The sequence below is a fragment of the Alosa alosa genome, chromosome 10 (genome assembly GCF_017589495.1).
Source record: "Alosa alosa isolate M-15738 ecotype Scorff River chromosome 10, AALO_Geno_1.1, whole genome shotgun sequence".
Taxonomy (NCBI): domain Eukaryota; kingdom Metazoa; phylum Chordata; class Actinopteri; order Clupeiformes; family Clupeidae; genus Alosa; species Alosa alosa.
Window position 1 is genome coordinate 14,081,987 of NC_063198.1, and position 16,475 is coordinate 14,098,461.

Here is a 16,475-nt window from a genome sequence, read left to right on the forward strand (position 1 = left end):
CATTAAACTATCAGTCTGTCAACAACTTTTAAACTATCTATATTTAACTTTTAAACTTTCAACATTCATTAAACTATCTGTCTATTAAACTATCTGTCTATTAACAACTGTTAAACTATCTACATTCAACTTTTAAACTGTCTACTTCTAAACTATCAACTTTTATTAAGCTATGCTATGTCTGTCCTAGCTTCATTTTCATCCACTCGTAATTCCCTGGAATTACATTCTCTAGTTCTTCTTCTTCTTCTTCTAACGCAGTTAATGCAGCTTCAACCGTTTAACGTAGAAACTTCATTCAAACTATGTTATTAGGACATCTGGGCAATGTATTTTTTATCTTTGTAATTTTTATACTTTTTAAACTATTAATTAAAAACTACTCAAAATTTCCCCATAGACTTAACATTGGGCTGATGACATCACAATGGGCTAATTAACTTGATTTGCACCTGTATCAACTTCTAGGTGCTCAACTAAGCCCCATCAAAGAGCCAGTTAAACTGATTGATTGATTGATTAAACTATTAATTAAAAACTATTAGGCCTTTATGACATCACAGCAATTAGAATCTTGTGCCAGGAGGCCAGGCCACCTGCATCAACTGTCAGTTTCTCAGGCTTTAAAGGTGCGATTTGTAGGATTGTTACCAAACGTTCTGTAGGCCAAAATCAAAACACTGGTAAACGTTCTCAAGACTACCAGACGCGAGCCTCTTCTGGGTTGCCGGATGTAATGAAGACTTAGCTAACGTTAGTTGACCTGCAGCTGCTTTAACGTTTCTCCAACCATGACCCAGCTACACATTACGGAAACAGTGAAAACAAAAAATACCTCTCTAACCAACATATTTAGCTGAAGTTAGCGATGCAGATGAAGTTTAGCATAGGCTACCTGTTGTGGAGAAATATGGCCAGCTCTGCGTCAGACTTGATATTCTTCATTTCACGAAGACGTCACCATCTAAGGAAGCTCCTCCAATGTCCACTTAATTTGTTTCTTGTTTTAATTTTGGAAATTTGCCTGCCTCTCGTAGGCGTTCATGACTACAACTGACAGCTGTTGACAGTTGGCCTTTGCTAATTTGGCAACTCAAATAGGAGGACGCGCTAGCCCATTATTTATATGCTATTCTAGAATTAATCGTTCAAAACATAAACGAAAATTCCAAGAGATTCCGCCCCGTAACTCTTTTTTTTTTTTTCATTGGTTTTACGGGGTTTTACAGGTTAGAGTAATGTTGTCAAATAATCCATTACTTCAATTCATTGTGTTTCCTTACTCTCTGACAACATATGGTGATCATTTTTGGAATGGTTACAGTTTATTTTCCATTATTTCCTACATACTGGTCCTTTAAGCATACAGTCTCCTTCTCTTAAGATTAGCCTACACATCCTGTTCAACTGTTTCAACTGTTCAGTCATTCCAACTATTTTAAACCTCATCTACCTAGCAAATAATTTAACCATTTAAACTATCCACCTATTTAACTGTTCAGTCATTCCAACTATATTAAACCTCATAACTAGCAAATAATTTAACCATTTAAACTATCCACCTATTTAACTGTTCAGTCATTTCAACTATATTAAACCTCATCTACCTAGCAAATAATTTAACCATTTAAACTATCCACCTATTTAACTGCTCAGTCATTCTAACTATATTAAACCTCATCTAGCAATCAATATAGCAATCAATAGTTTGTTTTTACTCTGTATGATATTTTACATCATATTTTTTGCATTTTCATGCACTGTATTTCCTTCAGGAAATGCTTTTCTAGTTGCCTTTGTTACTTTATTAGCAAGAAGACTAATTTGAACTAAATGGAAGTTAAGAACCCCACATTGTCATGCATGCTGGTTGGCGGATGTTAATTGGAATAAAATCAGACTTTTTTTCATTACAACCATTACTAAAAAAGCCCAACCTTGACCCCGCTATCCTCTCAAACTTCAGGCCTATCTCCAAGCGACCGTTCCTATCCAAAGTCCTTGAGCGAGCGGTTTATGTCCAGCTGCAATCCTTCCTATCCAACAATTACATTTATGAGAAGTTCCAGTCTGGCTTTAGAACAGCCCACAGCACAGAAACTGCGCTCCTGAGAGTCCTCAATGACCTGCTCCTAGCCGCTGACTCAGGTTGCCCTGTGATCCTGGTGCTCTTAGTTCTAACAGCAGCCTTCGACATGGTGGATCACAGGATCCTGCTGGTTCGGCTCGAGCATCATGTGGGCATCAAAGACTCAGCCCTGGAGTTCTTCTGGTCCTACCTGGCCGATAGGAGCTTCTCTGTCGAGCTAGGAGACTCTATCTCCTCTCCTGCCCCCCTCACCTGCAGGGTCCCCCAAGGCTCTATTTTGGGTCCCATCCTCTTTTTACTGTACATTTTTACCCCTAGGGGATATCCTGGCAAAACATAACATCTCCTTCCACTGCTTTGCAGAGGACGACCAGCTGTATATCCCCCTTAACCCATTTACTCCTAAAATGCTAAAAACGCCTATAGAATCCTATGGCATTCTAGACTAAATAACCTTATTTCCTGAGGGTTTTCTGAAAACATACTAAAAATTGTCAACGTCTACCAAAATGTAATATCTAAGCCTCTGTAGCACCTACAAACATGAAATAAAAAGCATGCTGCGCTACGCAGCATCCAGCGGGAGGGTCAGTGTTGCGCTACGCAGCATCCAGCGGGAGGGTCAATGTTGCGTCATGCAGCATCCAGCGCGAATGGGTTAAGGCTGATGGGCAGGCTGCACTCCATCTACGGCGTGACTGTCTTGCTGACATCAAGGCATGGATGGGTGCAAACTTCCTCAACCTTAATGAGAGCAAGACTGAGTTAATTGTCTTTGGTAAAACCTCTCCGGCCTTCTCCACCAATGCCCTGGGCCCCCTTGCCGCTAACATCAGTCCCTCTGTCAGAAATCTGGGCGTGATTTTTGACAGCAAATTCAAGTTCGAACAGCAGGTCAGTGCAGTTAGGAAGAGCTTTTTCCACCTCAGAACCCTAGCTAAGACCAAAGCCTACCTGCCCCAGAGCGATCTTGAGAGAGTCATCCATCACATCACAACTGGACTACTGTAATGCTCTCTACACTGGCATCGATCAATCCCAGCTCCGCCGCCTGCAGTTGGTTCAGAACTCAGCCGCCCGACTCCTCACCTGCACTAAAAAACGTGAACATATCACCCCAGTTCTGGCTTCACTCCACTGGCTCCCCATCCGCTACCGCATCGAATTCAAACTCATCTTGACTGTGTACAAATCTCTCCATGGTCTGGCCCCCACCTACTTGTCTGATCTTCTCCACCACCATTCCCCTTCCAGAGCACTACGGTCAGCAGACCAACTGCGGCTGGAAGAACCCAGGGCCAGGCTGAAAATTAGGGGGGGGCAGAGCCTTTTCAGTGGCAGCCCCTAGACTCTGGAACTGCCTCCTCCTCCACATCCGTTCAGCTCAGTCGCTAAATGTTTTTAAGTCCCTTTTAAAGACCCACCTCTTTTCACTTGCCTTTGGCTAGTGTCTTCCTTTATTAATTTATCTTAACTGTAGCCCTTTTTGTTTCGTGCCTTCCTGTTTTTATTTATTGCACTTTATTGTGAAGCACTTTGGTGCGGCTAAGCCGTCTGTAAATGCGCTTTATAAATAAAATTGACATTGACATTGACATTGAAATTCTACAAGGAGACTTCTCAAAAAATTTGGAAAGTATGGGGCCCATTTTTTCTTTATTTTGAGAGTACTAGTTTCTCACATATTCCTGACTAAGACTAGACTGGCCTAAACCTAGAAGTATGTTGTATTTTATGCTTTGTTGGGGTGACTACCTATTGAAAGTTTTTGCTGAATTTGGATAATGTATATGTGTCTGTGTTGTTGTATTTAATCCTCATTGCTGACTGCGGGGGGGTTGTTGTGTTTTAGTTTGATTTGATTTGATTTGTTGTTGTTTATTTTATTTTGTGTATGTAAGAAAAAAAGGAAACTTGTTTTTATGCATATATTTTTAACTGCTTTTGTATTATTGTCTTGAAATTAATAAACAAACTTGGGAAAGAAAAATAAAGAATCAGGCAGTAGACTGCACTGGTCTTGTTGGTCTGATGTCTGCCTGATGAGGACAGTCTGCGGAGGCCCTTGCTATACTTACATGTTGCAACCACCTTCCAGACACATGTCAGGCCATTGTGACACTGATATGTCTGTCGTGAGGTAAACACTGTGCAACCTCTGAGGAGATCATTAAGGGTTTTTATGCTGTTTGTATAAAGGGAGCGGTGACATGGAGGACATCTGTGACATGTTAGGCTGTGGGGGAGGGGGTGCTTGTGTGTGAGAGGGTGGGGGTGTGATGAGACGTTTGTTATCTTTGACAGGAATGTCTCAGTTTTCAATGTGTGTGTGCCAAGACAATTGCATCCTTTAATGCACATTCACGAGCATAGTAAAATGAGTATGTTTAAGATTATGATCCAGACCATGGTTGAGGGGTAGTTGAAGTGATTTTCTCATAGTCTGGTTTACAGTCATCTGATCCTTTTCAAAGATCCTGTGATAAACTGTGTGACAGAGACATACTAATTCATCATTTCCAGTAACGTAATTTTTTTTCAGATGCCATCTATTGTTCTTTATGAGCAGTTACTCTTGAAGACAGCATAGCTATTAAATCACTGTCATGTCACCCAGATGGGGATTGTTAGAGATGGGATGTTGTTCTGTGGAAATACTCAAGTAATTTGTAGACCACTGTGTCACTAAATGATGTTTAAAAAATGTTGGAGCACTTACGTTGGACATTATATGTATAGAGAGGGAGTAATCACTAGAGCACACATGTGGATGATTTTTATTTCGGCGCAGCAAAAAGTTTTGATATTACTCTTCATTAGAGTCCATGGGAGACAAAGGCGGTAGTGCCCTATTAAGTTGAACTGAGAACCCAAGGGTGTGTGAGGCATGCCTTCAGTTAACCTACTGTGTTGACTAAAAAGAGGAATAAAAAAATCATCTTTTGGAAATTGGCATGGTTTTATTTCAGTTATAGCCTAATAGCTGGTTTTATTTGCGTTGAGAGATTATATTATGGAAAGTACCCCATGCCAAACTCAGAGGTGGAAAGTAAGGAAATACATTTACTCACGTTACTGTATTGAGTAGTTTTTCTGTGTATTTTGTATTTTTTAAGTAGTTTATAAAATCGGTATTTTACATTTTACTTGATTACATTTTGAGCGAAGTATTGTACTTCGCTACATCAAAAATCCCATCCATTACTTGAGTAAAAAAAAAAAGTTAAGACTAACGAAAACAGAAAGGGAGAGAAAAGAAATAACGCCCTAAACCACTAGCCTAGTGATAATGATCAGCATGTAGCCTACAACAGGACATGAATCAAGCTGGCGCCATGCAGTCTTTCTGAAAGTGATGGGAGATGGAGCTGGATCACGAAATGCATCAGATTACATGTGTAGCCTAACCTATGAACGTGTATTTTCCGCTATTTCAATGGGTTGTCTCAGTTCGTTTTAGCACTAATGATAGCGGAGATATTCAAGCAAACACCATGGGATTTCGTGTTTTGACGGTTGTGCTCACCTTTCTTTGGAAAGAAGTTTATTAGCAGTTGTTTCCCCTCATTTTGACGTCTCTCTTTTTAATAACCTGACTTGGCTTTCTTGGAGAAAGACATTGCACCAGCAGCACAACAATTAGCGGTCCACTACTAGCGATGCTCAACTAAATAAACAAAAGATAGACTACCTGATGAATCGTGCAGACGGACTAAACCATTTAGCTCTTTAGCAAGGGAGAGTGAGAGTGACCTTAGACAGTTTTCACTGTTTTGTATACAAAATCCAGTTAGTCAAACTTTAAATTTCGTCTGACATTCATTTTGACATTTAATTTGGAAGTTAAAATATTCAGGTAAAATAAATATATGGTGGACATATAGTCATATATATTTTCAGTAATTAGCTTAAACTTCCAGTGAGTCTATTCGAAATTTTCACCACACATTATATTAACACACATATAAAAAATCCAAAAATCCATAAGAGTTATGTGTATTAAAGTGGAATGACACAGGAAAAAAGTATTGAACGTGCCTACTGAAATTTCTTCAATACTTTGTGGAAAAGCCTTTAGACAGCTTCAAGACATTTCCTGTATGACAAAAGGTATTAGTCACAGTATCAGGTGTGATTTTGGTCCATTGTTCTAAACAGATTCCAGGGTCCCTCTTGTGAATCCTCATCTTTAGTTACTTCCAGAACTGTTTAATTGAATTTAATTGAATTGGCTGCCTTCAAGTCTTTCTGGAGCTTTCTCCGAGTGGTCCTTGGCTCTTTGAATTGACTATCCTTCTGACTCCCCTGGTCCGAAATATTGCGCGGGCGGGTTGATGATGCAGTGATGTTTCTTCCACTTGCAGATAATGGCTCCCATGCTGCTTACTGAAGATTCTGAAGTTTTGAAATGCATCTGTAACCAGTTTCATTGATATGTTTTGCAACAATAAGGTTGCAAAGGTCTTGGGAGAGCTTTTTGCTTTTTATCCATCATGAAATGTTTCTTGTGTGACACCTTGGTAATGAAAAACCTTTTTATAGCCCATCAATATGTAGGCTACTAACCAAGCTTATATTAATTTGCACAGATAGAAAGGATAACTACTCTAACTACTTACAGATTCCAGCTCGTTCCTTCCCTTTCCTTGCCTTAGTGCTTTTTCTTAGCTTGTTCAATACTTTTTCCCTGTGTTATTCCACTTCATTACACATGACTCTACTTATGGAGTTGTTTGGATTTTTTATGTGTGGATTACCTGAGTTATTACTAATGCCTGGTGAAAATGTTGTACCCCCCGTATTTCACTTTTCAAGGGCCCTCTCCTCCATTGGGGCCCTATACTTCCCACTCTCCCCCCCCAGTTTGCATCTGGGGGGGGAGAGTGGATCTATTTCGGCAGAAATGCGTGTGCGTAAGGCTTCACGACACCAATCTTGCTCCAGCAGCGAGGTCACAACAGATGATTGGCACGATGTCTTCACAGCACACCACATGATTGGCTCAATGTATTTTACAACACACCACATGATTGGCTCAATGTATTCACATGTCAACGTTTTGCCGCGGAAGGGTTGTGATATTTTGTAGACAACTGACTAACCCCATGCATTACTATGGAGGATTTTTTGAGTGCTGTATCTCCTCATTAGAAAGTCTAAAAAAAAAAAAGTAACTAAGTAACTTTTACTTAAAGGAACCGTATGTAAGAAATGTAATTCAATTAATCATAAAATGGCCCTGATTTGTCACTAGACATTAGGAAATCATGCTAATTTCAAATACTTATATCACTGACAACAGTAGTCCGGCCAGGATATCGTCATTTAAAAAAGTGAAGTTGCAGCCCTCAACTGATGTTGATGTTTACATATTTGTGTTTTAGCCTGATCCGCCACCTTCCACCTATCTAGTAAACACAAAGTCAGTAGTGTTTCGGCATCTGGGTTGCCAGCTCTGCTCTAGTTACCACATCTGCGGTGTACACCGCTCTACAGTATTTTGAAAGTGATTGTAGTACCAGTTTTGGCCAAAATCCTACATACGGTTCCTTTAAAGAACATTTTAAATGAACTACTTTTTACTTTTACTTAAGTACATTTTCAGATCGGTATTTTAACTTGTACTTGAGTAATATTTCATCAAGGTATTGGTACTTTTACTTGAGTACAATATTTTCGTACTTTTTCCACCTCTGGCCAAACTTTAGGTATGGTGAAGGGTATGTGATGATGTGGGGCTATTTTAATTCGGCCAAGGGAACTTTATTCACAATCCTTAAATTAAGGCATTAAGATCAATTTCCAAAAGATAATTTTTTTATTCCTCTTTTTAATCAACTTTAGCATGGGTTTGTAAACTTATGAGCACAACTGTTTGTCATCCCTAGGGATACTCTCATTTGAATCATCAGTAGAAAACTATGTACAGGGGGCAGCCGTGGCCTACTGGTTAGTGCTTTGGACTTGTAACCGGAGGGTTGCCGGTTCGAACCCCGACCAGTAGGCACGGCTGAAGTGCCCTTGAGCAAGGCACCTAACCCCTCACTGCTCCCCGAGCACTGCTGTTGTTGCAGGCAGCTTACTGCGCCGGGATTAGTGTGTGCTTCACCTCACTGTGTGCTGTGTGTGTTCACTAATTCACGGATTGGGATACATTTCCCTCATAGGATCAAAAGAGTATACATACTTACTTATACAATCATTACAGAACAATGAAGAATAAGTGAGAATAAATAGATCAATAAGAAAATTACAGTTATTCTAAGGTTAAGGAACCAAAAGGCAGTGTGGATGATGAACACGAAGGGATCTGAGTCCATTCACTTGAAATGTATATATACAGTATATGTTTGAACTTCAAGCTATTTATTATAAAACCTACAGAGATTGTAAAGAGGACTTTATACCTATGCATGCTGTTTTGGTCAGTTTTTTGTGTGGTTATTTTTTGTTTTGTTTTGTTTCCTTCATTACTGATATTTTAATTTGTCACACAGGATTCAGGAGATGAAGTAAAAACATTAACTGAGAATCTTGTTGTCATTAACTTTATTTAGCAAAGACATGTACAAAAAACAATATGCCATACATTAAAGTAAGTACATCATACAGAAACTGTAAATGATACACATTTGAGATTTAACTCTCATACAAGACAAGCTATTGAATGATTTTGATATAAAAAGCAGTAATCATCTATAGCCAAGTTTTAATTTGTTGTTGATTTATAAAGGTGAGCTTACAAATATGCATATTTAAAGTAAAACAGAGATGTCATACATCATATGACTATTCACAGTTATTCTCTCACCCTGAGTGTTTCATCTCTTCATTTCTCTCTTGCTTGTCTCAGTACTTTCATCTCCGCTATTCACTCATCCTAGTGTTTATCTCAAACCAGGCTCCCTGAGTTGCCAACTCTTTTGCCTAGACCTAATCATTCACATGAATTCTAAAGCTGTCTAAAAACTGAACTTGGTAAAACAATTTCAGTAGGCAATGTGATGTTAAGGCTTTGGTCCTCTGCCTTACTCCAGATTAGGCATGAAAGATGGCAACTCTGGACTCTCTACACGTTATAACAATAGTGCATGAAACAGTAGTCCCTGTTCAAAAACCATCACCATAAAGTCATACAGGTAAATATATACAGGTAGTGCTTCAAACAGGACTTAAAAAAAGGTAAAGTATTTCAAACCAAGTCCAAATGCCTCTCTTATCAGCACTGAGGTTTTAGAGATGGATGACTAAAATCCATTCCTGAAATCCCTCAGATTAAACACAAAGTGGCAGAGTCGAGAGGAGCACCTAGACATGCAAGGACTGTCAATAGCAATACCTGACAAATAATCGGACAACTAACCATGCTTCCATCCACCTTAGGGAACATGAACATGGGAAAAGAGTATATGTACAGTACTCATACACACACACACTCACACAACATTATTGGTTCATAAAACCTACTTGAGCCAAAAAAACATTGGCTTACATTGTCTGCAACACCACTTCCCACATTCTTGGACGTGAGAATTTTGTGTCTTTTGTATCCTGGAGGTGGGAGGAGATGGATTTGGGTGGACTTTTTTTGGAGTTTCAGTCTTTTGTCCCCTTTGCAGAGAGGGGTGTCAGAGGACACCTCTTTTCCCAAAAGTGTCAGACAGTCATCATCCCCCCTGCTACCTGACCCTCTCCCCCTCTCATCCACTCCACCCCGCCTGTTGACACTTCACATTCCCAGGCTCACTTCCTCCAGCTTCCAGCCGCTGGCGTTCTTCCCAAACTTGTAGACGAGCCGGCGCCCATCCACACGTTCCAGGATCTCTCTCTTGTAGTAGTACCTGAGGGGGAGGAGCAGACGTTGCATGTCAGTTTGTTGTTATTGTTGTTTTCAATACAAATGAGTTTTTTTTTAGCGTGGCAGTTACTTCTCTCTGTGCCCCTGAAGCATTAAATAATCATGACACTTCTTTTTTTGTTTGTCTGATTTAGTTTGATTGCTATTGCATCGTTGGATTTGGGTTCTACTCTTTACCTTTGTCTTAAATATAACTCAATGTACAGTATGAGTAAATTTAGATAGATCATATTGTCTGGATTGTAGTGTTTAAGGCTCAATCTCATTCTCTACTGCTCCTTTGCTAGTCCTCCGCAGTAGCACAAGTTCCCTCTCTGTTCTACGGGTTCCCTCTGTGTTCTACAGGTTCTCCTCTCACCTCATGGCACGGCTGAGCTTCTCGTAGGTCATGCTGCTGTTCTTCTTCTTCTGGCCCCATAGCTGGGCCACGGCCTCGGACTTGAGGAACTTGAAGACGCCGTCGCGCCGGTCCTCCCACTTCATCAGGCCCTGGTTCTTCTCCGGGTGGATGAGAATGTCACGGATAAACTCCCACAAATGTGTGCCTCGCGGCGCTGCATCATGAAAAGAAGGTATGTGTTATTCTCTGAAAATAACACTCAATCAAGATTAAGCTGTGTGTGTGTGTGTGTGTGTGTGTGTGTGTGTGTGTGTGTGTGTGTGTGTGTGTGTGTGTGTGTGTGTGTCATGAATTATGCATACGAATAAAACGGCATGTCTGATTAATAATGCAATCAATAAGTGGATAAATGTGTCTGATAAATATGTAAATGTGAATGTACAGTATTGTCTAATACTCTCTAGCCAAATGTACCACTAATATGCTATTAACATTAGCATGATTACAGTTCAGGAGTTCTCACCATGTTTGCTCTTTTTGGTCTCCAGGTAGTGGTCACTGCCTCTGTTGATCTTTGGGGGTCTTCCTCTTCCTCTCTTCTGCACACCACGTTCCTGTTTCACAAAGCTCTCTAGAGCAAAAAACAACAACAACAACAACGCCATCAGTACACAGTCTTGTTTGTACACTTTCAAAGTTTATACATCTTTATTTTTTTTAGTGATAATCCAAATGGGAATCAAAGTGAGGGGAAAACAGAGGCAAAGCACTCACTGTTGATGGAGAATTGCTTCTCCATGTACTCTGGATCTGATTCACTTCCAGTGGATTCTGGAGAGCTGGGGTTCATTAAGCTCCCTGTGATGAGAAGAGCACATGACATTAATTATATGCAAACCACAAACAGTAAAGCAAATATAGATGTTATCCTTCAGTTCAGTGACATAATGGGAATCCCCCTTACCCATGGGGGAACTGTGATGGCTGTCAGACATGGAAGAGCCAGACTCATAACCATCGCTCAGGGCAGTCATGTCACCACTGAATCCAGAGAAGTAATTGCAGGAATCCCTCTCTTTCTTGATGTCTGCTGAGGGTAGTTAATGAGGATCAGTTAGTAACTGTATCAGCTTAGTAGGACAGTAGAGTCACTGTTCAGTAAGTCAGTAGTATCACAGGAGATAACAGCAGTTCGGTGAGGGAACTTACCACAACCCACGACCACAGTGTCCAGGAGTCCAAAGCCATCATCGTTCAGGAAGGTGGGGATCTGTGGTAAGTTGCCCAGGAAGTCTGTCAGAAGGGTGTAGGTTTCGTTTAAAGGATCTGACAGGTCACAGGGTATATCTGTAGAGAAAAGAGAACACACAGAGATACTACAGTGAATAAAGAGAAAGCATCAAACATTAAACATTTACATTTGTCACTTATCGTGTTTCCCATTCTCAGTGATTGGGACACAATGGGAGTCAACAGAATTACACCAATAAAACCACAGAAGGCTATTGCTGGTTTTTACCATTTATCGCTAACAGCACACACCAGCTCAGATTGATATGGTACCAGACTCGTGACAACTGGCTTACCATGCTTGAGCCTGAGGCGCTCCAGATTCTGGTACAGCCTCTCTCCCAGGTCGCCATACATGTTGAGAAACGCCTCACGGGACAGCTGGCAAAGACTGACACCATCTATGTAGCAGTAGTCCATGTTGAGCAGGCTGGCGTCGTACTTGCTGTCTTCCACGTGGTACTCGATCCAGTCCAGGACGTTCTTCTTGGTCCAGTAAACAGGGTTCACCTGCTGCCAAGGACCTGTGAGGGCAAATCAGTTTGAATGCAACTTAAAGTCAGGGTTGATTTTTTGTGCACATTCATGTATTGGTTATTGAGTATGCGTGTATGTGTGTGTGTGTATATAAGTGTTATTTCATGGCACTTGTCATTCCAGTTAGACTGTAATCTAAGGAGCGATGCATACAAAAATAAAATGGCAGCTCCATCCTCCCAGCAATAGCACAGACTGGCCTTGCGTTCACCCATTAACCCATCAGCGTCTACGCTTGGAAGCCCAGGGTAGCATAAAGCAGGAGTCTGCCTCAGGCTTATCTGTGCCTGTTTGGCTGCCTGCCCAGGTGACGCCACTGCAGCGAGTCACACCGCAGCTTTATCACCAGGGAGAAGTTAAATAAAGTTTGGGTCGCTCACAGGATGAAAGGGACACATTCATCTCGGACGCCACCGGGCCCAGTTAAACATTTTCTGAGAGTTAATGATTCAAGAAATGAGGTCATTGCAAAGTTCAGACCATCATGATTTTTTTTCTCTCTCTCTTGTTTGCTCATTTGTCTTTTCATCCCTTAAGTGCACCAATCGAAACTTCTGAGGACTCAACAAACAATGACAAACCATGTCGAACAAACTTGTCAAACTGAACAGTTGAACAGTTTTTTTTTTCTTCTGCTCTTTATGGACGCAACCCAACAGGCTGGTCCTAAGTGCTAAGATCAAGTGCAGGCTTGGTGCTGTGGAGCTTGACGAGGTTAATTGCCCTTACCCAGCATGTGTCCACATGACAGGTCCGTGAGCTGGGCTGTCTTGTTGATGCCAGAGGCAGGGAAGGTCACTGTGTGCAGCATGGGTGGCAGGGGAAGCAGCTCAGTGGGGTACACCGCGCCGTTTGCGTTGTTCAGGATCCGACTGAGCTCACTGGAGGTTGCCATGGTGAGGCTGAAGAGGTTCCCATGTAAAAAGTTATTTATAGGGAAAAACAGCACCATTTCCAAATGGCTTTGAGCTATGCAAATCTCATATATTCTAGTTTTGCACATTTCATTTCTGGCTGCATTCTACCTTATTTGTAAAGCAGTGGTTACATAGTTATTCAGTCCATTATATTATACACATTCGGCATGTGATGAAGATCAAGTATTATCTAGTGTGATTCTACATTATACTATGAAAGGAAGACTTGCCAGTGAAGTGATGCTAGCTAAAATTGGTCCCTTTCTAAGAGGACTCACCTGGTTTAGAATCAGGAGAAAATAAAGTCCAGGTTCTTCAACAGGATCAGGCAATGTGCCACTGAATTGTAATCCACAATTGTAGGAGGAGTGTTCTTATGTCCGCATAAATGTATAGCCCCGGAGTGGCTCTCTTCTCTCCACTGACTCTTTCTCTTTCTCAAACAGTTTACCTCTGTGTGTGTCTAGTACACCTGTTGCCGCTTTTACCTGTTGAGACATTTATATCTGCAAGGCGGGCCCAGGTGAGCACAGGGAGGGGGATTTCCACACACTCCAGAGTCATACACAAACACACACACACACACACACACACACAACCCTCCCCTCCTCCCTATCACACACACACATCCCTCCCCTACTTGCTTTCCTGAGAATACAGTCAAACAAAACAAGCCCGCGCCTTCACACCTCCATCCTGCAGTTTTTCCATGATGAAACGAGAGGGCTCCTAGTGTTGGGTCGTATATATATACATATATATGTACAGTGCAACCGGAAAGTATTCAGACCCTTCCAAGTTTTCCACATTTTCTTATGTTTCAGGCTCATCTTAAAATATATATATATATATATATATATATATATATATACACACACACACACACACAGAGGCACGTATACACACAAACACGTTCTGTTGGTTCCACACAAATAAGCTCATTTGTGCCAATATTTACTGTTGACCCAAGGCCTCCAGCTTAGCTTGAGTTTTGTGAGTTTATCGCAGGTTTCACTTGGTGGCCTCTCACCACTCCGGCCACAGCGTCGCTCCCCTTATGCAATCAGCGTCGGCTCCTATCAATGCCTGTCACACACTCAGTGAAGCTGGCAAGCCCTGAGGCTTTCATCCAGATTTTCACTGCTCAGTCTTCCATGTGTTCATATTTAGGTTGCTTGGTTTTTGGCATTCACAGGAAGCTCACTGGATGTTTTTCATTTTTACACATTTAACACATTGCATTTTTTATATTGTGATTTTGAAGGCACCCAAAGCACTTTACAGTGAAGGAGGAACCTCACTAACCACCCCCAATGTGTAGCACCCACCTGGGTGACGCACGGCAGCCACTGTAAAATTAATATCAGTGCAATATTTTTGGCTATACAGGACTGCATATACTTCGACTTTGCCATGTGTTTCATGTGAGTCCTTTCCACTATCCATTCTCAATCTTTGCAAGTCAAGAAGAATAAAGACTTCATTCATGCATGCATTTATTATTCAAAGAATGGGAGAATAATCTATAGATAATGATATGACTAATACCGTAGTAACATACTGGTGTCATAAACATGGGAAATTGTTGTTTTGTTTTGTTGAGTTTTGTTTTAGCAATCACTCACAGTCAAAGTCAATTTGGCTCACTACTGGCCTCTTGTGGTTGTTTTAATTACAAATTCATTATTTCTATGACCCCATTGACCGGTGATGATGTACAATGATGTACATGCATTTATGCTTATCCACATAAGAGGGGCTATTTATGAAAGTTATGGCCAATTACTTACTTACTTAATAATGAATTGTTTATATACTGAATTACCAGTTTGACCTTATTTAAAAACTCTGAACTGGGCTGGATGAATAATCCATACTAATCCATACATTTTTGTTAACTGAGACAGAGTAATCCCAGAGCCATCCCTCTTTCACACACACACACACACACACACACACACACACACACACACACACACACACACACACATGCACACACACACACACACACACACACACACACACACACACACACACACACACACACACACACAGGCTCAGCGGTGAACTGTCAGGTCAGACAATGACCAAGTGTGTGACAACACCGAAACCTGTTCTCTAATTTCCCCACATTTCACAATTCTACTGGCTGGCCGCCCTCTTGCATTGCGTGGTAATCCTACCGTTTTCAGTCAGTCATGGAAAGGTAAATTAAACTTGGAATGCTGTCATACAGGTTCCTGACACACGCTTTCTCTCTCACTCTCTCCTACCCTCTCCTACCCTAAGGACCTGGCTTATTCCTGCTAAATACACTGTCTGGCATTGGCTTGCTGCCACTCACTGTTATATAGTCTAAACAATACTGACGCGACAATTAAAGACATAATCAACAGCTGTTACTCAACTTGTCTTGTGCTGGATAGCCAAAAGCCATTGACTGACAACGTTATGTTTTTTTAAACAACTGTTGACTGATTCAGAATCCGTCTTTGAAAACAACTGCACAATTGACATTGTCATGGCCAAACTAGCCATGTCATTAAAATCATTAGTCCACAGATGCTTAGTTTACGGACTCCTAGTTTACTGATATCCTTCCTAAACCTTTTGATAATTTAAAATGGAAAGTTTTTAATTATGTTAAAGAAAAGGGCTAAACATGTAGCCACAGGGCCCAACAGGCCTAAAGAGACCCATCCCTGAACTTCCTTGCTGATTTCATGCTTTTCACAAATCATTAAGAAAATATTGTGTTTAATCTCAATTAATGAATAACAGCGAGGAATGGCAGAGAGCAAGGCTGGAGGTTGGAAATGCTCAGCTAATGAAAACAAGGCCAAGTGGCAGACGACAGGCACCCTTCATGGGTAATTGACCCGAATGTGGGCTCAGGCGAGCCTGTTACACATTTATGAGGGCTCGGGAGTAAATCTGTAGCGAAGGAATTCCCCCTTGCTGTCACAGGGGTGGGTGTGTGTGGGCAAGGCAGAGAGAGAGAAGTAAGAGAATTTAAAAACAGAGAATGACCTCTTCCCAAGCTGAATATATCCCCCCCCCCAAAAAAGAAAAAAAATAGCCCTGTAACACAAAGGGTTTCTCTTGTGGAGGTAGAAAATTACCCTGTCAAAACAACATTTTTCAACTCCTCTGTGTCACCTATTCAAGTCGTTGCAACAGTGCACATTGTTACTGAAACAATAGCATTTTCACTGAAGGACTGTTTTCAAATGTCTGACTAAACAGCTCATCAGTTTCATCATTGGACAACAGATTTTTCTACCAAACCAAAACAAACCAAGCTGATGCCTTACGACTAAGGTCACTCATCAAAATTAATTCTGAAAATGAGAATTCAGGATAATATTCAGGATTCACGTATAAAGCATTTCCAGGCCTAAGATACCTAAAACACACAACTGTGAGTTTGGTGATCCAGAAAAA

General features: G+C 41.0%; 1 protein-coding gene across 2 annotated transcripts; it reads right to left on the minus strand.

Annotated features, from left to right (window-relative positions):
* Positions 1–8,621: 8,621 nt before the first annotated feature.
* Positions 8,622–13,516, minus strand: elf3 (E74-like factor 3 (ets domain transcription factor, epithelial-specific)). Of its 2 annotated transcripts, none has more exons than XM_048255596.1 (9): positions 13,310–13,516; positions 12,844–13,016; positions 11,874–12,101; positions 11,497–11,634; positions 11,252–11,374; positions 11,062–11,145; positions 10,811–10,918; positions 10,306–10,501; positions 8,622–9,930 (listed from the first exon to the last, which is right to left on the minus strand). In XM_048255596.1, the coding sequence occupies exons 2-9, from the start codon at positions 13,007–13,009 to the stop codon at positions 9,819–9,821; spliced, it is 1,155 nt and encodes a 384-aa protein (XP_048111553.1). In that variant the 5' UTR covers positions 13,010–13,016; positions 13,310–13,516; the 3' UTR covers positions 8,622–9,818. The 2 variants fall into 2 exon arrangements, with proteins under 2 accessions (XP_048111553.1, XP_048111552.1); XM_048255595.1 differs by having other exon boundaries at positions 11,252–11,377.
* Between the last annotated feature and the right edge of the window lie 2,959 nt (positions 13,517–16,475).

What these genes read in the sequence shown, in the direction of transcription:
- elf3 (XM_048255595.1), bottom strand. Translation starts at nt 13,009, where the DNA reads ATGGCAACCTCCAGTGAGCTCAGTCGGATCCTGAACAACGCAAACGGC. An exon ending in GCGCCTCAGGCTCAAGCATG is followed by an intron (nt 11,635 to 11,873) that starts GTAAGCCAGTTG and finishes TTTTCTCTACAG; the next exon opens with ATATACCCTGTGACCTGTCA. An exon ending in GACCAAAAAGAGCAAACATG is followed by an intron (nt 10,502 to 10,810) that starts GTGAGAACTCCT and finishes TTCATGATGCAG; the next exon opens with CGCCGCGAGGCACACATTTG.